General features: G+C 38.4%; 1 protein-coding gene across 1 annotated transcript in view; it reads left to right on the forward strand.

The window, feature by feature from the left end:
* Nucleotides 1–20852, forward strand: part of MAP3K2 (mitogen-activated protein kinase kinase kinase 2) — a 92542-nt gene that overhangs the window by 58356 nt on the left and 13334 nt on the right. Inside the window, exons 7-15 of the mRNA XM_048869189.2 lie at nt 486–585; nt 3291–3421; nt 4911–4990; nt 9250–9317; nt 13534–13626; nt 15649–15855; nt 16559–16707; nt 18445–18576; nt 20415–20544. Of these exons, the coding sequence (XP_048725146.2) occupies nt 486–585; nt 3291–3421; nt 4911–4990; nt 9250–9317; nt 13534–13626; nt 15649–15855; nt 16559–16707; nt 18445–18576; nt 20415–20544 (1090 nt within the window). The remainder of the gene's footprint in view (nt 1–485; nt 586–3290; nt 3422–4910; nt 4991–9249; nt 9318–13533; nt 13627–15648; nt 15856–16558; nt 16708–18444; nt 18577–20414; nt 20545–20852) is intronic.

Here is a 20852-nt window from a genome sequence, read left to right on the forward strand (position 1 = left end):
AATAGGTTTTTGTCATGTCCCACAGTACCACTTTATGTGGACATTACTAGCACAATAATACTTTGGTCATTTGAGTTATACCACATTATAAGTAATTATTATTATTTTGTATAGTGATTCTTTGAAGATGAAATCCAAACATCAGATTCTATGAGCTAAAAGAGAGTGTGTATTTTTCTTGACACAAACTGAAAATTGCAAGTTTGAAAAAAATTCTAATTATAACAAAAACATAACTTGCTATTTCAGTGTAATTTAAGACATGGTTGTAGAAATGTTTGAGTAAACAACTGAAATGATATGAAATACATGGACTTTGAAGAAAATTGGCTTCTTTTCCTTACGCAAAAAAAGATATCGCATGGAAACGTTTCTCGTAACATAAAGAGCTTTTGGAAATCTGTAGTGTGTTTTTCTTTATTTCTTCTCCTTTTGGGACTACAGAATTAAACATATTTGTTATTTTATATTTTTTTCATTTTTAGGTTCCTGTCCTGAGTAACATGGAACCCTTGCCATCACTGGAAGATTTGGATAATACAGTATTTGGAGTGGCAGAGAGGAAAAACAGGCTGTCTGTAATAGGTAAAGCAATTAATATTCCTGTGACTTTAAGTGTATGAGCTTTCATTTTAAATTGTCTGCAGACTCATACTTTTGAGAGAGTATCTCCGTTAATCCTGATTGACTGGTTGATGTCATGTTTCTTTTACTGAGGTTTATTCATGCTGATGAGTTGGGTGATAATTTTTAGTTGTAAAAATCAAAGAAAAAATAAATAAAGGTAAATATTTTTTTAATTTGCCTAAATGTTAAGTGCAGAAAAGACTGACCAAAAAAAAGAATTGATCCATAGTTGAAAGAACCCTGTAATAGAATTAGATTTGGGATATTAACAAATGGGTTAATTCTTTGTTCCCCAATGTTAGCCTATAGATTTTCTTTTTTATTGTTCATTTGCAGACTCATCCCTTCTGTCCATTAAACTCAGTGTCAGTACTCTCTTTGACTTCATTACATGCAGGATTGAGCTTCTGAACAAAGCCATATTTATTTAAATGGCAATGCATTTTCCTGACTGCAAGATTCCATTCTTAAAAATGTTTGGTGATTTAGATTGTTCAGGCTGCTCTTAAAGTACCTCTAAGAGAAACAGCTGTGTTAGCATTGGACTAATTAACCTTTTCTCCTATGCACAGTTTGAAGTGTGAGGTTAACTTGTGAAATTTAATTATGTGGATTCCTTGGTTTCATGTCTTCTGTGACTAAAGAATTAATTGAACAAGTAACATTTGTTTGTCAGTTTAATTGTCAATTACGTTCTGATTTTGCACGTCATGTAAGCATATTTTTGCAGTGTATATATTGCACTGTTACAAACAAAAGAAAATAGCGTGGCACTGTAACTCATCTGTGTTAAGGAGATAGTTGGATGCTTAATTAAATGTTTGCTTACTTTATTTTGGGATTGGATATTCAGACATCTTTTCTTTAAAATTTTAAATATGACCATATTAAATATAGATGTTAATGTAATATAAGGACCTTTGTATTTAGGTAACGATTTGTCACACCTGGTTTGATACAGTTGAAATGTGCTTTTTATTTACAACACCCAGTAGTACCTGCTGCAAGGTTTAAAATAATGAGTCAGGCCACAAAAAATCATGAGTTTTTTTAAAATAAATAATACATTTTGGATTTGTTTGAGTAGCAGCCGTGTTAGTCCGTATTCACAAAAAGAAAAGGAGGACTTGTGGCACCTTAGAGACTAACAAATTTATGTGAGCATAAGCTTTCGTGAAGCTCAAATAAATTTGTTAGTCTCGAAGGTGCCACAAGTACTCTTTTTTTTTTTTTTTACATTTTGGATTATTTTTATTTGCCTTCTGGATTTTAAGTCTTTAGGGTTTGTGTTTTCAAGCTCTTCTCTGCACTGATGATGGTTATAAACATTTTTTGTTGTGTGTTTTAGTGAAAGCTGAAATTCTCACATCCTCATAAGACTCCAGGAGCTGGGGTTTTAAGTAAAAGTTCATGAGGTTGTCAATAAAAATCATGAGAATTGGCATCAGTAAATACTCCTCTCTTATGAAATCTAGATCCAGTCGTCTGGTGTGCTGGGAATTAATGAATTATATGCCTGTGCTGTACAGTGGAAAAGTACATTCAATCTGGTGCATTCTAAATGCAAGATTTAGAATGCACCAGATTAGCTTGCACATTGGCAGAGGCAAATTTTTATCCAGAGACGGATATGTAGATGGACACAATTCCCAGATTATAAATTTAGAATTATATTGTCTCTTCTAATGAAGTTAAGGGCACCAAAAACGCCAGGAGAAACACAGAATGTTGACTACAGGTCTAGGAATGTTTGTAAAGGAGAAAGTGATCACAGCTAGCTCTGGGCCCCATGAAGCTTATGACTGCCCTTAATTTTGGGTTATTGAGGATGTAAAGGAGAATTTCATATTTTAAAAGTAAGTTCTATCCTTAAAGCTAACACTGAAAACAAACAAATATATACTAATCTGTGGGGACAAAGGAAGATGTCTGAAGTGCACCTTAAGATTCATTCCTTTCACACACTTTCATATAATATGAGTCAATTAATTTGGGGGTTTATCCCAAAGAATCATTCTGGAACCCTCTCCAGCATACTAAGGGCATAGTGATGTGATGGTAGTGGATTGTTTGCAGTCACCTTTAAACCCTCTTTAGTAAACTGAACTGTTCTTGTTCTCTGCTATAAGAAACAACGGAAATTTTAATTTTAATCATGGTAAACTCAAGTACCCCAATACACTTTTCCAGTCCTTCAATATGTAGATTGACTTTCTTAAGCAATCCTACCTATGATGTGTAGTAGTTCTTAATTTGTCGTCTTCAGACCTGATCCTGGAAGCTGCTCCGCATGAGCAGAGTCCACATCCATTGAGCAGGATTTGGGCTTTATTTTGTCACTTAATACATTTTAAAGTATTAAATTTTAGGAGATGACATTAAAGTTTTAGTTGATGGTGCCTAATGGGAGGAGGGAGGGGGGGAGGAGCGGTTGTTTTTTGAATCCTTGGCCATTGGAAAATCAGCACCTTGCAGTATCAGGCTCCATGAGAGCAACAGTCAGCTTTTAAAAACTGTGAAATAAATCATGGTAGATGTAGAAGCAAACTTTGTGCTTTACAAAAAGAAAAAATACCATAGTAAGCTTTTTTGCAGGAGAGGATTGTTTTTAATCTCCAGTCCAAGAAAACTGTTCTCCAATATTGCCTTTTTTTTATTAAAAGGATCTAATACACGTGATAGGAGTTCACCTCCCCCGGGATACATTCCAGATGAGCTGCACCAGGTCGTACGAAATGGATCATTCACTAGTATCAATAGTGAAGGAGAGTTCATTCCAGAAAGCATGGATCAAGTAAATTTTTTTTTTTTTCCATTTCCACTTGATTAAATGTCACTGTGGGCATGGTGACTGACCTACCAATTACCACCTATCAGCTTTTCAGTTAATGTTTCTATAATGGTTTAAGTACTATAAACCTAGTAAGCATTACCACCTTCCTCTAGCAGGTGCACAGGGGCGTGTCATTCTGTTCCTCTGATCAGTCTGTTACTCAACTATTCCACCAGAATGAAGCTATTAGAATCTACCAGAATTCCTGCTCTCTCTCTCAATATCATATCCTATCTGGATACTGATGGAAAAGGTGGGTGGGGTCTGAATAGCTCAGAGGATTGAAAAGGGGATATGTAGTACTTTTCACATCTGGGCCATTATTATTTATCCTTATTACAGTGGTGTCTCATTGCCCCATTTGAGATCAGGACCCCCTACAGGAAGACTTTGTACTCACAAGTAGTAAGAGTCAGTACTTACAATGAAGCATTTACAATGAGATGAGATGAGAGAGAGTGGAAGAGAAAACAGAAGCATAGTGTGAAAGTGACTTGTCAGTTGCACAGCAAGTCAGTGTCTGAACTGGGAGTAGAACTTATATCTCCAGACCCTCAGTGCCAGGCCCTGTCCTCTGGACAACGCTGCCTACCCATCCTCTGATCAGATCCAGCCCATTTCTGTACATAATAATCATTACCATTGGCCTGCATAAAGTCAGTTGATGCCTCTCAGACATTTCAAGTACACAAATGCTCACAGGAAATTAGAGACCAAGGATTGCATGTATGAACACTCCAAAACGTAAAATATTTATAGCACATGCAACTGTAACAACCACCTGCATGAGTCATCAGTGTTTAAACCTAGGACCTTCAGCTCTATAGCATATGCCTCTACCATTTAATCTATAGGAATAACTCACTCAGCTGGTAGAAGTAGTAGACTGTTATCCTCTCTGGACCAGCCACTCAAAAGGGCATGTAACCTGGATTGTCACCGACACAGCAAAAGACACACCTCTGACCCCATAACCATCTCTTTTCCAAATTTCAAGTTCCTTCTCCTGGAGCCGTTTCTTTAAAAAACAAAATTTTTTGAAACATTGCCACAGCTAACTATCTTTAGTAGCTTAATTTTTTTGCTCATATTTTCCAAAAAATTTCAGCCTGAGATAGAGACCAAGCAATTTTGTTAATCTAATATAGGTGTTGGAAATACTTCCTCTCTTTGTGTGTGTACTACATACATTTCTTTTAACATAATTGCTATAATTTACTATTTCCTAAACACTGTAAATTAAATACAAACACTGTTTGTATTAGGTGGGAGAAGAGCACCAGAGTGCTTTTCAACAAGCAGGACTCCATACAATATGACTTCGGCCACATCAGTTATAACTGCTGATTTTTATGATCAGTATGTTAGGGTTTTGAGCTATAAAATGTGATGCAAAGAACCATCAACAATAAAAAAAAATTTCAGTCCCTCTCTTATGGTTACTTACTAGATGCTGGATCCATTGTCCTTGAGCAGTCCTGAAAACTCTGGCTCAGGAAGCTGCCCCTCACTTGACAGTCCTTTGGATGGGTAAGAACTACTTACATTCAGCACTTTTTTCTGCTAGATTGCTTGAAAGTACTGACCACAGAACATAGTAAGTCAACCTTCAGAAACAATTTCTAGGTGTACTTTTTTCAAACACACACAGAAAAGCAAAAACAATATAACTTATTGGGATTTAACTGCTTACTGATGCACAGAAGAGAAGAGTGCCATATCAGCCTGTTATTTTTGAAGATGCATGAAATTTAATACATCAGTTTCTGGACTTGCTGCTTTTTGTTGCACACAGAGATTTATTGTAAATCTGGACATCGTTGTCTTGTTTGTAAATTGAGTGTATTCCACAGCCATGAACAGCTCCATTAAACATCCACTTTAGAATTTGGCATAATCTGCAAGAAACTTCCATTCTACTAATAGGTTACCCAGCATTGTGCTTAATATTACTGCACAGATGATAAATCAGTGCAAACAGTCAAACATAAATGGAAAGGTGAGTGATAGTTGTGTATAGTCATTGCAGATAAAGATCCATTCAAAACATAAGATTATATTGTTGGCACATTTTACTGAACATTTCAGTTCCACCTACATGCCCAAATATTATAAATAAAACAAAATTTGAACATTTCCCAGATGAACTGACTGACTTCTTATTTGCTAAGTTGAATATTTTCTGTTCTGAAATAAATCATTGTACAGGAGAAACAAGCAGATACAGTCAACTTATCTTGGTTTGGTTTTAAATTTGCTTTCGGTTTTGTCATTTTGTGCCACTCTTGTCTAATATTTGGAGGTGTGGAGTTTAAATACTTAATTAAAATTATTAGTACACATTTATGAACCACAGATCCACCAACCTGAAATGGATGGTTGTTCCCATGTTGAACCAGTCAGACTGGCAGAACAGCCAGTCATAGTTGAGGTAAATTCCTTGTGCCTCCTTTCCTTATTTGATGAAGACATCATTGTGGAAGGACTTATCTTCCACGCATGCTGCAAAGTCCATTTTTTCCGGCATTTAAAATAATCGGGGAGCTGGAAACTGAAGGATGATCTGAGAGGGTCTCACCATATGGTTGTGGAGAGGGCATTTATTCTCTTTTGTGGGAAAGTAAAAATTAATCTATTTGAAATTGGAAGTTTGAATCAAAACTTTATAATGACAGGTTTCATGAAAAAAACCCTAAAATATACTTAAATTTTGGGTGATGGTTAAAGGTGTGGGTAGACATCATAACTCAAATAAATAAAATTCTTCAACCCAGCACATGGTGCAAAATTTCTGCATTGTCATCAGAAATGAAACATGTCCATGCTTTCCCTTTGTGTTGTCTTGTAATTTAATTTGCTGTAAAGTTTTGTGATCCTGCCAGTAATTAACTGTTGATGATTGAAGCGCTCATGGAGTTAAATATCCATTCAAAAGTCTTGCTCTCTTCCTGTTCCACTCTGACAAGAGCCAAAAGACTAACTTCCCATGTCCAAAGCACCGCAGGAACTTCTTCCTCTAATCTGTTCTCACTGTCAAAACATCAACAGCACTCCTTTCCTGTACTAGCAATGCAGGGCTAGAAGAGGGTAAAAAGTGTGGGGAGAGATTCACTCCCAGCTTGTTTTGTGCTTATGGAGCATGGGACAGAGAATGACAACAACAGGGGCTTCTGATCTATCTCCGCTTCTCAAATGTTTATACCGGTAGGGAAAAACTGCTGTGTCCAGGAACACATGCTAAGTGGACTCAGAACTAGACTGGAGTCCCATGAGTCAAAATAGTGGCACAGCAATGGGGTATGTGAGTCACTCTGAAATCTAGCTTGATATCAGTGGCATACTGAATATGGTTACCTTGGAGTTGAAGATCAGATACATCTTAGACTGCAAACTTTAAGTTTCAGAGGGGTAGCCCTGTTAGCCTGTATCAGCAAAAACAATGAGGAGTCCTTGTGGCACTTTAAAGACTAACAAATTTATTTGGGCATAAGCTTTCGTGGGCTATAACCTACTTCATTGGATGCATATGATGAAGTGGGTTATAGCCCATGTATACCCAAATAAATTGGTTAGTGTAAGGTGCCACAAGGACTCCACATTGTTTAAACTTTGAAGGCTATAACTACTTAGAGTTAAGGCATGTATCTCTTCATGTCCATTTTTTGGGAAAGACAATTAGCTTACAATTTCATGTCAAAGTATCACAAAAGGATCTTTGAAAACTTTTGAGATTTGAACTTTCCAGAAGCTTTCACTCAGACAAAGAAGTTTGTTTACATTTGCAGAAGATGATGCTGCCTGCTTTTTGTTTACAATATCACCTGAAAGTGAGAACAGGCATTTGCATGGCACTGTTGTAGGCAGTGTCACAAGATATTTACATGCCAGATGCGCTAAAGATTCATATGTCCATTCATGTTTCAACCACCATTCCAGAAGACATGCATCCATGCTAATGATGGGTTCTGCTCAATAATTATCCAAATCTGTGCGAACCGACACAGGTTCATTATCATCATCTGAGCCAGATGCCACTAGCAGAAGGTTGATTTTCTTTTTTGGTGGTTTGGGTTCTGTAGTTTCCGCATCAGAGTGTTTGTTCTTTTAAGACTTCTGAAAGCATGCTCCACCCCCTCATCCCTCTGATTTTGGAAGGCACTTCAGATTCTCGGATCGAGTGCTGTAGCTATCTTTAGAAATTTCATATTGGTATTTTTACATTTTGTCAGATTTGCAGTGAAAGTATTCTTAAAAACGAACATGTGCTGGGTCATCATCCGAGACTGCTATCACAAGAAATATATGGCAGAATGTGGGTAAACAGAGCAAGAGACATACAGTTCTCCCCCAGGGAGTTCAGTCACAAATTTAATTAACACATTATTTTTTTAACTAGCCTCATCAGCACAGAAGCATGTCCTCCGGAATGGTGGCTGAAGCATGAAGGGGCATACAAATGTTTAGCATATCTAGCATGTAAATACCATGCAGTGCCAGCTACAAAAGTACCATGTGAATGCCTGTTCTCACTTTCAGGTGATATTGTAAACAAGAAGTGGGCAGCATTATCTACTGTAAATTTAAACAAACTTTTCTCTTAACGATTGGCTGAATAAGAAGTAGGACTGAGTGGACTTGTAGGCGCTAAAATTTTACATTCTTTTGTTTGAGTGCAGTTATGTAACAAAACTACATTTGTAAGTTGCAGTTTCATGATAAAGAGGTTGCACTACAATACTGGTATGAGGTTAATTGAAAAATATTTTTTACAGTGCAACTATTTGTAATAAAAAATATAAAGTGAGCACTGTACACTTCATATTCTGTGTTGTAATAGAAAGATATTTGAAAATGTAGTAAAACACCCAAAATATTTAATAAATTTCAATTGGTATTCTGTTTAACAGTGTGATTTTTTTTTGAGTTAATCACATGAGTTAACTGTGATTGATTAACAGCCTTCATTTTTTGCCTAATTTTTGATTTTTTCTAAGAAAACCAATTAACCTTGATTGGTAGACTGAAAGTATCCTATGAAAAAGTTTCTTGCATAGAAATTTTTTGACTTGCCTCAACCAATCCAGAGACTCTTGTCATCCTCATTTAGTTTGCCTCTTACTTTGTTCAAGGACTCCTAACAGGGGTTTAGGCTTGTCTCCATTTTCTGTTGCCTACTAGAGAAATTCTTATCTGGAAAAGGAAGATGCTGGGGTGGTATGGTTATGAAAGTGCTCTACTGCAATTGGTTGTTCTGTCTGGCTGGGAGTTACATAAAGACAAATTTCTAGGTAAGAAATTTGACCACATGAAAAACCCCTTAATTCAATAAAATTGCTTTTTAAAGTTTTTTATGAAAACACTTGAGCTTCACAGAAGGAAAAAGGAAATCCGAGAGCTGCAAGACTCTGCATTTCTTTGGCAAAAAATATTTAAATAGGCTACAAAAATTCTTGCTAAATTAATATCCTGTAACTGATGTTTTGATTTTGTTTATCCATGAAGGTGCAAAGCACGAGCTCGTGTGTGGCTTCATTGGCACTGCTGTGTCTACTAAGAGTCTGTACTAATGAGCAGTGCCATTCGTTTCCTCCCTATCCCAAGCAAGATCCATCCATTGTAATTGATGTCTACAAGCTTTGGTATTTCAAAGTTGAGTCCCATTCATGTCTACGATAGCACACACTGTACTGTATAATTCAACAATTATAAAACAGTAAAACTTAAGTGCTTGCCTGACTACTCTGACTCTCCAGTAACAGAGCATCTAAAATGTTGTCTTACGCTTCTAGAGATAGCTACCCCAAATCTCGGATGCCACGAGCACAGAGCTATCCAGATAACCACCAGGAGTTTTCAGGTAGGTAAATCTATTGGGGCCATTTAGTCTTACCAGATACATCCAGCTGTAAGTAACATGTCTCAGGATGCATGTACATAGTATATGTGATGCTTCCTTGGGGTACCCAGGGTTTTGAGGCACCTCACTACCACCTTCCCTTAGTGTGAGGAAACCTTGTTTGTGTTTGCCATGGCTCAGCTCCCCAGCGCTACCAGCCATGGCCATACAAGCACTTGCCTCTAGACCTCACAGGCCCCGCTGTCCCTCTACAGGTCAGTAGTTGGCACACCTCAACCCTTCAGGCATCTCTACAGTACATCCTCTCATCCGCTGAACACTCTCCATATTCACAGATTTGCTGTTTCCAAAGACTCAAAACACCTCAGCTTACCAGTTTCACCTCAGATCAGTGCTGTGCTTAACACATAACACTTAGATTTGTTTATAGTGAAATCAGGTATAAGTTTATTTAACAAAGCATAGAGAATCAAGTAGTAGCAAGTAGAAGTATTGAAAACAAATTACAAATGAAATAAAATCATAACACATTGTAGAGCCTAAACTTAAGATACTCATGTCTTGTAGAGTATTGCTCACCCAGAATCTTTGCAGTGCTTTACAGCCTGGCTGGCTATGACCCTCTTTTCATGAGACAAGAATGCTGTCAGTTTGCTTCCTAGGTGAAGTATTCAGTGTGTCCCTTTGGACTTCCAAGATAGGCCAGACCAATCTTTTGTCTTTATTCATAAACAAGAATATCCCCCTTCAGTTTGTTCCTTCCTATAGATTTCTTCTCTTGTAGATTTTGCAAAGTATTATCCAATTAGTACAGACATTTTGCATTGATTATAATGACCAGTGGCTACTGGGTCTCAATAGAGACCTCACATACCACCCTTTGGTGAACTATTCTACAAATACCCATGGGATCCCTGTGAAACCCTCTGCACTGTCTGCCAATTGGCACCAAGGGATTTTTGGGTCACAGGAGAAGATAATTTTGCCTCTCATCCAAAAGCAAGAGAGACACCTTTGTTTGGTGGCACAGGACTAGGAGTCAGACCAGGACCATAGTTCCGGTTTGCCAGTGAATAGTTGTGTAACCTTGGGTGATTTATTTAACCTGTCTGAGCCTTTATTTCACTATTTTTTCCACATGTCCCATGCCTCATTCAATGCACAGAATAGACAATGCTCAATTAATGGGCAGCTATTCAATATTTTGTTTGATCCTTTTTGTTCAGTATATGGTCCTAGATCTTACTTAGTGCACACTATTCAAACCCTTCTGTAAAAGCAGGATTATTAATTTTGTCAGAGGTTTTTCATTGGCACTCATCACGATAGTGTCCAAGTGCTTCACAAACATCTATTAATTAATCTTCACAAAACTGCTGTGAGGTGACAAGATATTATCCCCTTTTTACACATGGGGAGCTGAAGCACAGATTAGGATTAAAAGTATTCTCTAATTTTGGGTGCCTAATTTGAGGTGCCTGGACCTGATTTTTCAGAGTAACTAGTATTATGTAGTAGTTTTTATATTGAAGCACAACTCCAGTTGACTTCAGTTGCATTTGTGAGTGTTCGGAACTTCTGCAAATCAGACCCCAGAGTCTGAAGGCAGACACCAGGAAAATGACACAATCAGTGGCCACCTGTGAAAAGCTTGGTGTAAGTGACTTGGTTAGCATCAGACAGGAACTCTGTGGCAGAGACGATAGAATCAAATTTTCTGGGGCAGCGTTCAACTGGTTTAACCATGGGATCTTCCTTTCTCTTCCTGCTATTTCCTATCTCAGTCACTGCATACCTTCCAACTTCTACAACAAATGAGGCAGTAGTCCTACAGCCAACAGCCTGCTTCATTGCACATCCCTAATTTGTCCCCAGAGTAGGTCTATCAGGTGTAGTGAATGAGGCAAGTGTCCTATGGAAAAAATAGGATCTGATCATTAAAGACTGTCATAATGCATTCACATAAGGGGGGCTTAATTAAGGTTGCACAGGCAACCTGAATTCTGGCATTTCTTAACTTTTGTGTGCTTGACTCTACAATCTGAATTTTTAAAGATTTTTTTTTTTAAAACTTATGAAATTACACTTACACACTCTAATTCCATCAGGTGGCATCATATTGAACCTTTAGATCACCACATCTCTGCCACTTGAGCTAACAGAGTAAATGATAGCTGTATTAGGTTATCATCCTCTATGTGGAGCAGCACTAATGGAAGATGACACATACTTTGGCAGTGGGGTTGACAAGTATTTGCTGACAGCAGAAACTGAGAGACTCAAGAATCTTGGGTTCCATTCCAGGCTCTAGAAGAGAATGTCCTCTTTTGGCCTACTTCAAAGCTTGACCTCTTCTACCCCATTCCTTCCAACCTGTCCCAGTGCTGACTCTTCCCCACTCCTGGCTTCTGATTCCAACCTTCTTGCTCAGTCAGCTCCAGTTCCTCCTTTCTTGTCCCAGCTCCTTGTCGTCAGTCTTATTGCCCAGACAGCCCTCATCATAGTCTTTCCCTGGTTCCTCATACAGTCTATATCTTTCTCCTGCCCCACCTCTGGCTCAGTCTCTCTCCCTGGGCTCCTCATCCAATTTCAGCCTCCCATCCCCACCCCCACCTCCTCCTTGGCTCCAGGTCCCAGTCTCCCCAGCTCCTCGTCTAATCTCAGTGTTCCCTACTCAGGTACCTGGCTACCAGCTCTTCCTTCTACCCCTCTCCCGTTTCCCTCACCAACTCTGTCCCAGCTCCCAATTCCCAGTCTATCCCCTCCCCAACTTCCAGTTTCTCCACTGCCAATCCCTGTCTCACCAGGCCACTTGTTCCAGTCTGCTCCTGTCTCTCCCTCATGGTCCGGTTTTTGTCTCTTCTGCATTCGAATGAGACAGCTTACTCCTTCACACTGCCTGAGTGCCAGCAGGAGAGTTGAGAGCACAGGAGAGACCAGCTACTTGCTCTCTGTTTCCATACCCAGCCTTTGTAGCTCTGGGTTGGAGCATGCTCAGTCAATCTGTGAGGATGATACATGTTTAGTCTGGTCAGTGCTAGGAGCTGAGAGGCTGGAGCATGCTCAGTGAGGATGGAATCTTTGGAGATTTTAGCTAGCAAGTCTAAACTGAGTATGTGAAAACAATAATTTTTTTGTAAAGGTTTATAATTTAGCCAGATTTGAGTGGCCTTTTTACCAGATGGCAAAAAACACATCCTTGAAACAAAGGCCGCTCCTGCTCCTTGCCAAATTTCAGGAACCTGCTCCAAAGCATGCAGGTGTTCGAGCATTTCAAAGAAAGTCACCAGAATTTTTTAACATGGTCAAAATATATATATTTTCTGAGCCTCATTCTCAGAAACATCTAAACCCTTTTGGCAGAAATTTTCCAGACAAATTGAGCCTGAGGCAGACAACCAGCACAGAAAATGTCAGCCCAAATAGTTAAAGTTTGGCAATGTACAAAACTGAAAAACAGGGTCTTATAAGGAGAAGTGTTGGACAACCTTAATAGGTGGTGCAACCAGCCCTGCTTATGATAGGAATCATGCAGTGACCTATGGGGTAGTGGGTGGCAGACAACTGGATACACCAGTGAGGGAGGGGTTTAGCTACGGATGCTAGGACAAACCCTTCTTATGTGTTGAACGTTAAATGAATAGAATGCAGTGTTTCCATACACATGAAGTCTGTAGATGTCTTAGATATTTTTACAGAAAGTGCCATGAATCTTTTTTCCATTCAGCATAAACAGGAGATTGCTTTTAACATTTCAGGCAGAAAATTCCCACAAACAATGCTGCCGCTCCAGATAGTTTACTAACTAAGGTTTTTATAGAAAAAGCTTACTTGCCAATCGAAGGAAAAAAATCTACTAAGACATAATTTTCTGTTCTATTGGTATTGTAATCTTGTGCCTGCTTAGAAACAGATGGTAGCATGTTTGAGTGGATGTGATATCTAATTAAATTTATTTTTTTATTGTTTTGCTGTTTTATCATTTATAGGGACTAAAACATGATTAGTAGGCTGAATGTTAATTTGCTGATCTTTATATGCACAGCCTTCCAGTTTACAAGTCTCTTTATACAAGAGTCCACTTCAGGGTTAAGTGTAGGGTTGCTTTTTTAAAAACTTGTGATGCAAGACCAATTAAAATTTGGTTTGTTTTATTAATTTTTCCTCGTGTGTTTAATTTTGCAATGTATGATAATATTTTCTTTGTTCCCCATAGACTATGATATCCCAATATTTGAGAAATTTGGAAAAGGCGGGACTTATCCCCGAAGGTATCATATTTCATATCATCACCAAGATTACAATGATGGTGAGTATGGGACAGTAACATTTTCAATATTTATTCTTTTTTCAAAAAAAAAGTTGAAAGAGTTAACAAATATAATCTGAAAATGTTGGAGAAGCAAACAGGTGTTCTCTCTGAAATAAATGTAAAGCATGCTTAAAGTTAGTCACAAATCTGTGTTTAGGCATGTGACGGGGTTGGGGCTCACCACTGCAGCACTTCCCGCTGGCACATCTGGGAATTAGCTCTGTCCTCTGCAGGGCGCCCTGTGCCAGTGGTGTCCCGTTCATCATCTGCTCCCCTGTTCATATCCAGAGCCACGTTGCTCCCTGATGGGCGACGTCTGCTTCTGGTCACTGCCCTCAGACGGTGCCCCTTAGTCCATCCTTACCCCCTTCCGGGCCAGGGGGGTTTAACAGCAGTCTTCCAGCTCGCCTCTGCCACAGTGGCCAACCACAACCCCCAAAGTCTAGTCCCTCTGCTCAAGGGCCAGTTGCAGTCTGTCACGGCCACTCCTCCACAGCCAGGTGCAGTACAAGGGGCGGGGGGGAGAGACAGACACCCAGGCCCTCCTACTGCTCTGGGTCCCAACTCAGGGACCCTCTAGTGTCAGCCTCTCCATCCTCCTTCTCTCTGCTCATCTGTCCGTCTTCCCTGGGTCACTTCCCCTCTAGGCCCTTCTGGTCAGGGCCTGCAGTCTGACAGGTATTGGGCTGGAGCTCTCCTCTGGGCGCACCCCAAGCCTGCCCAGCACTGCGCTGTCCAAGGTGCTGGTCTCCTTAGCTCAGGAGACAGACCTTCCCCTCTGAAGGTCTGGGAGAAACTCCCTGCTCCTCTCCTGGGCAGCCTTTATATAGAGGAGTCTAGCCTGGCCCCGATTGGCTGCCCTCTGCTCTGCACTGATTGGCTCCCCCACAGTCCCTCTCTGTTTGGCTGCCGTTCCGCACAGCCGCTCTGGCCTGTTGTAGCCCAATCTTGCCTGGGGGTGGGGCACCACCCTACCACAAGGCACCTAAATTAAAGTAGCCTGATTTTTCAAAGATGCTGAGCTGCCCCAGCTCCTGTGAAGATGTAGATTACAGTATTAGGGAATCATGGGAGCAGCTGTACATGGAAACCATCTCTGCCAAAAGCCTATGCACAAACTATACAGAACATACAATGAATGCCATGAGTAATTGTGATACTTTACTACCCAGAATAGACTTCGCTGTTACTCAATCTGGAATAGCATAGAGTAGCTAAATTGTTGCTCCTGTTTACTGATTCTCATAATAAAAGAGGAGAAGGATAGGTCATGAAATTGAAAAGCAATAAATTTAAAACTCAAAAATACTTGTTAACTTAATTAACCTATGGAACTAATTGCTGGAAGGTATTGTATTTCAAAACAAGATTAGACATTTGGATAATGAGTTACATTAGATAGAGAAAAAAGAGGGGAGGGAATCCATGCTTCCATGCCTGTAGAAGTTTCTTCCTAGCTCCCATCAGTTAGTGGTTGACAGGAAGAAACTTCTACAGGCAGGTAATTCCCGTAGTGTCCATTATGGACTATCTTTCATCTTCATCTGAACTTAAACACCTTCTGTGTGAGGATTCCTCACTAGGTGGGCCATTAGAACTCTAGTGTATCTTTGGCCTGTTTTCCAGGAATAGATAATAGCCTCTCATAGCAGTGAAGATAGAAGTATTGTTGCCTTTGGAACTTGTCTCCATTTTCTTCAAACCACCAGTAGAAAGAGTCACTTAATTATGAAACTGTTTGCAGGAATTGCAGATGTTACTTATGCACTTCTCCCAGCTAGCCAGTCTTGGACTAAGTCATTAAGCTAGTTTAAGTCTGAGCTCTACATGTAGGCATTCTGCACACTTTCCCTCTCAGCAGGCTAAACCAGTAACTTTCATTATCATTTCATCATATTCTATGGAAGATTTGAATTGTTTTGTTTTCAGTGCACACTTAATGCAGTATACAGACACATATTGTTTAGTACTTATTCTTCATGGTACAGTATTCTAGGTAGTCTTTGTGCATCATTACAGGTCGTAAAACCTTTCCAAGGGCTAGAAGGACCCAGGGGAACAGCTTCCGGTCTCCAGTCAGTTTCAGCCCCACCGATCACTCCCTGAGTACAAGCAGTGGGAGCAGCACCTTTACTCCAGAGTATGAGGAGAACCGAATGAGAAGAAGGGGAAGTGACATAGACAATCCTACCCTGTCAGTAATGGACATCAGCCCACCTAGCCGCTGTAAGTTAAAAAGGCACATTACAGTCTTCAAAGGAAAATTTTAAAAAAATCTCGTTAAATATATAATACATCAGAACCGACAAAATTACTAAAATACATGTTATTAAAGGCATATCCATAGTATTATTACAGTATTACATTAGAATTATAACTTACATTATATTATAACTAATCACTAATTTTCTTAACATTTAATAATGTTAGTGTACATCTGGACCTGAAGTAGTAAGATGCTTACCAGTCAAATGATAACTTTATTTGCTCTTGCTGCTATGGGCTTAATTTTTTTGTTTTGATAAACAGGGGACTTAATTAGTATGGTGGTTGGGTGTGTGTGTTTATACTAGCTATGTATGCTTGTAGTTGCTGTAGATCATGTCTTGTTTTTAAAGGGTACTCTTAAAATACTTCGGTGATGAAATGTATTTTAGTCTCCTTTTCAGGTACTTTAGTAAGTACCTCAGATGTGCGTATCTTGTACTTATGTGTTTGGATGTATTTTTATGGATAAAATATAGATTATTAGGTAGCTGACAGGATCACATTTTCTATTTAGAGGAAATTTTATAAATCCGTGCTTTTTACATGGAAATTTAAAATTAAAAAAGTATTTTTTTCAAGAGTTTTATTTTTGTGTTCCAGTTTTTCTTGAACAACTGAATAACAAACTCATTCTAAAAACAAGACATACTTCTATTTTCAGCACCACGAGCGCCAACTAACTGGAGACTTGGCAAGCTGCTGGGTCAGGGTGCTTTTGGCAGAGTATATCTATGTTATGATGCTGACACCGGAAGAGAATTGGCTGTTAAACAGGTTCAATTTGACCCTGACAGTCCAGAGACAAGCAAGGTAAGAGACCCTGAAAGAAATATTTGTAAAGGGATCACTTTAAGAGTGGTTTTCTGTGTGGTCTAAACTGATGTTGCTTTTTGCTTTCACTTAATTTTATGAATGTTTGAGGACATATACTTCTATGAGTCTGTACGACAGAGAGACATCCCATTTCATTAAAATCTTCATAACTCAGTTGAATGATTATAGTGGTATGTAACACATGATTTCATCTTCAGATATATCTCTCTGAAACTAACATATATTATCAAATTCAATACAGCCTGAGGCTATAAAGCTAAACCATAATCTAACATGGAAGGTACATTCTACAGAAATATTATTTTAAGTAGTAAAGTGAAAAATATAGGAACCTAGCGTACATTAGCTTTGTTTGATAATGAAACCAATAGAGAATGTTTTGATGAAGAACACTGTTTCATGGATATGACTGCAGTTATGTACAAATTGACATTATAGGTAAAGTCCAATGCCAATGAACCTACTGTAATTGGTCCCCTATATTGCTCTCCCAAGAGCATTGTTTTAGTGCTTTTGTTGACAGGTAGTATTTCCATACGTCTAATCTGAACTTGTCCTTCTTTAAATACAGTTACAGTCAGAAATGTAAAAACGGCACCATGTTACTGCCCAGATCTGCTCCTTGTTTGTATTCCAAGTTGTAGCTGCCAGTTTTACTGACAAAAATAAATTCTTCTTTTCATTCATTAGGATTCCATAGTCAGTACAGTTGTGGGGAGAGTAGAATTCCATTCCGGCTCATGCATCATCTGCAGAATTAACTGGCTGACTTCCAGCTGTAGACTGTATTACTGCTGGTGGCATAGGAGCTAGACAGAACAAAGATTGACTTGCAGCTGTAGTTTTTAGTGCTGGTGCTTTAAAAACAAATTATTGTAAAAAGTAACCAATTTGCTCTGGAAATCATAAGGACAGTAAATGTGGAACCACATGATGCCATTTTTGCAGTAGTTACCTTTCAGAAGTTACCCAAACTTGCCATTACTTCTTGTAACACACCCGTGGCAACATCAAGTGGTCTGTGATGGATAAATACCAAGTTTTGGTGAAGGGCTTCCATATGGAATCTCTGGAATGCTTAAAATTCTAAATCATACCTATTTTTTAATGAACTTGTATAGGGAAATTTACAGCAGGGAATAAGTGGCTTTTCCACCCTTAACCACTTCCATGCTATAAAAATAAATAATAAAATATATATCTGGGAGGAAAAACAAAACTAAAATATGTAATTAATTGTGAACTATAGTTTAGATTTATAAATGTGTTGCTTAACTTGAGATAAGCTTTTATGAACTAATTCTAGTGATATCCGAAGAAAGACTTAATTTGAGAATTTTTCATCCAACTGAAAATTTGTAACATAATATTACAGTATAGCTCTTGAATTTGTTGACATTTTAAAATAAAGTACCTGACAGGTTCTAGTTTCTGAGTATATGAGATTGAGAACGATTCTTGAAATCAAAAGAAACTGAAATAACTGGAAAATATCCCTAAAGAATTTATAGAAGTCAAAACATTTCTCAGATTATGCTGTAGATCTGCTCTCCCTCTTCTACTGCTGATGTTTTCTAACAAGAAAATGTGTTAACTTTACACAGACTGCAGAGTAAACCCTCATAAAGTCAGTCTTATTAACAGAAATCTAAAAGTTGTGTGAGATCATTTTGTCTCAACTATAGTAAGTTTTACTGAATATTTTCTTTTCAGGAGGTAAATGCACTTGAATGTGAGATTCAGCTGTTGAAAAACCTGCTGCATGAAAGAATTGTTCAGTATTATGGCTGCTTGAGGGATCCCCCCGAAAGAACACTCTCTATATTCATGGAATACATGCCAGGGGTAAGCAAGAGAGCTCATTGCAGGCAATCATTTCTACAGAATGTGTGCCAACAGTCTAAATCAGGGGTTCTCAAACAGACGGTCATGACCCCTCAGGGGTCACAAGGTTATTACAGGGAGAGGGAGGGTTGCGAGCTCTCAGCCTCCATCCCCAACCCCTGCTTCACCTTCAGCATTTATAATAGTGTTAAATGTGTTTTTAATTTATAAGGAGGGATCGCACTCGGAGGCTTACTGTGTGAAAGGGGTCACCAATGCAAAAGTTTGAGAACCAATGATCTAAATGGATAAGATTTGCAGGAGTACACACAGATGTTAAGGAAATGTCTGATGATAAATCATTAACCAAAGACAGACACAACTGCATTATAACATTATTTGAGTTTTGCCTACTGTATTAATTGCTTATTAATTCAGAATTAGAATTAGTTTAGAGAGCACAATATTTGTGTGCTTCTGGCTGACTACTTGCAACAAATGTCTTTTAAAAACAGTTTTGTGGGCTTTTTTTTAACAACTTTTAATCATGTATCTCAAGTTTAACATTCCTTTTTAAGTTTGCATCCACCTCCAGCTTGACTGTGTTCTAGAGATGCTTCTAACAGATGAGGAATATACACAGCTGCCTCTTGAACCAATCAGCAAGCCTATGAAGGGAGTATCACAGTAGCCATACATAGGACTCCTGTTGACTTGGGGGGAGAGAGAGAGATCAAGCTCGAGTTCTAAGGTTTAGGTCTCTCTCTTAGTGTATTGGGCACTATTACTAGGTCACTGCGTCAGCCAGTCAAAGATGTTGTGAGGGCAAAAACTAGTTAATAATAGCCAGAGATAAGTTGAAAATTAGATCTTGCAGCTGTCTTTTTGTTGGCACAGAGGCATGTATTGTACTGTCCCTCCTGTCTGCCTACTCCTTTATGGAAATATTTTGCTTTCTGAAAACTGCAGATTTTCACTTATTCACAAAATAGAACAAGCAGACCTGAGTATAGTAAGATGCAGGTGTTTCATGTATCCCTAAATGTTCATAAGTAATTGCTGCATTCTAGTTTGTTGTTATAAGGCTGCACAGAAGAAAAATTAGGATTTTAGATGAGACGAGGATCTCATTTTAGAGACCTGTAACATTTTCTGAGATCTGGAGGACAGAGTATCAAAGTATGCAGTTTTAAAGACCTGTATAGTTTTGGGTTTTTGTCTTGGTACTGTTCCTTTTAAACCATTAAAGTGTGTAATTTAAAATGGCCAACCCAAATTGTATTAAGATATTGAGAAAAACATCAGATGTAGGCTGAGACTTTTTTTTTATGCCAAGTTTCTGCCTGTTGTTTTATTGAGACCTAAAACTTATTAAACAACATATTTTTAAATGTCATGCTCTGGGTTGTCCAGATCGTTTTCTCCGTTTGTTGTCTCTCAGAGTGTAAGATGGATTGGGTACGGTCAATGGCTGTGTCGTGTACAGTGCCAAACACAGCATCATCATGTAACTAGTAAATCTCTAAAAAATCATGCTTAGAAGGAAAATACTCTACTGTGTTATCTGTATAGCAGCTCAGCAACATTTAAACTATTTGGTATTTTTAAAATTCATTGTCTTGATAACATTTCTGTGTATCATTATGCTCCTGTTAAAGGCTGAATCATTTAGTTTAGCTGGAGATATAACTGCTAATGTGAATTAAGCTGATCCGGAGAAGTCGTAGAGCCTTGCATCTCTAAATTTCTGGTACAAACTTCATACAATCCAGTTATTTTTTAATAATGGTTAAAAGATAAATTATTCTATCATTCTTAAAAGTGCTATAATTATTAATACTTTTTCTTTTTGGCCACAGGGTTCCATTAAGGACCAGTTAAAAGCATATGGAGCACTCACAGAGAATGTGACCCGAAAATACACACGGCAGATTTTGGAGGGAGTTTACTATTTGCACAGTAATATGATTGTACATAGAGATATTAAAGGTAATTAAAGAAGAGATGTAAGTTCTGCTTTCTCTACTCCAAATAAGCAACATGACCTTGAAACATTTGAAGCTTCATAAACCAAAGGGAAATGATTGCAATAAAATTAAAGGGTCACTGCTAAATTTGTGATGCCAGAATATTGGCTTAACTTCAAGCAGTTCCATCAGGATTTACTTCAATAGTCCAGTCTTTGTAATGTTTTTCAAACCTGAAAATTGCCAATGTTGCAAACTGAGAAAAAAAATGTTTTAGTGAGTAATGGGATACTAATAGGGGTATATATGACTGTTTTAATATCAGGACTT

The sequence above is a fragment of the Caretta caretta genome, chromosome 11, assembly GCF_965140235.1.
Source record: "Caretta caretta isolate rCarCar2 chromosome 11, rCarCar1.hap1, whole genome shotgun sequence".
Classification (NCBI taxonomy): Eukaryota; Metazoa; Chordata; order Testudines; family Cheloniidae; genus Caretta; species Caretta caretta.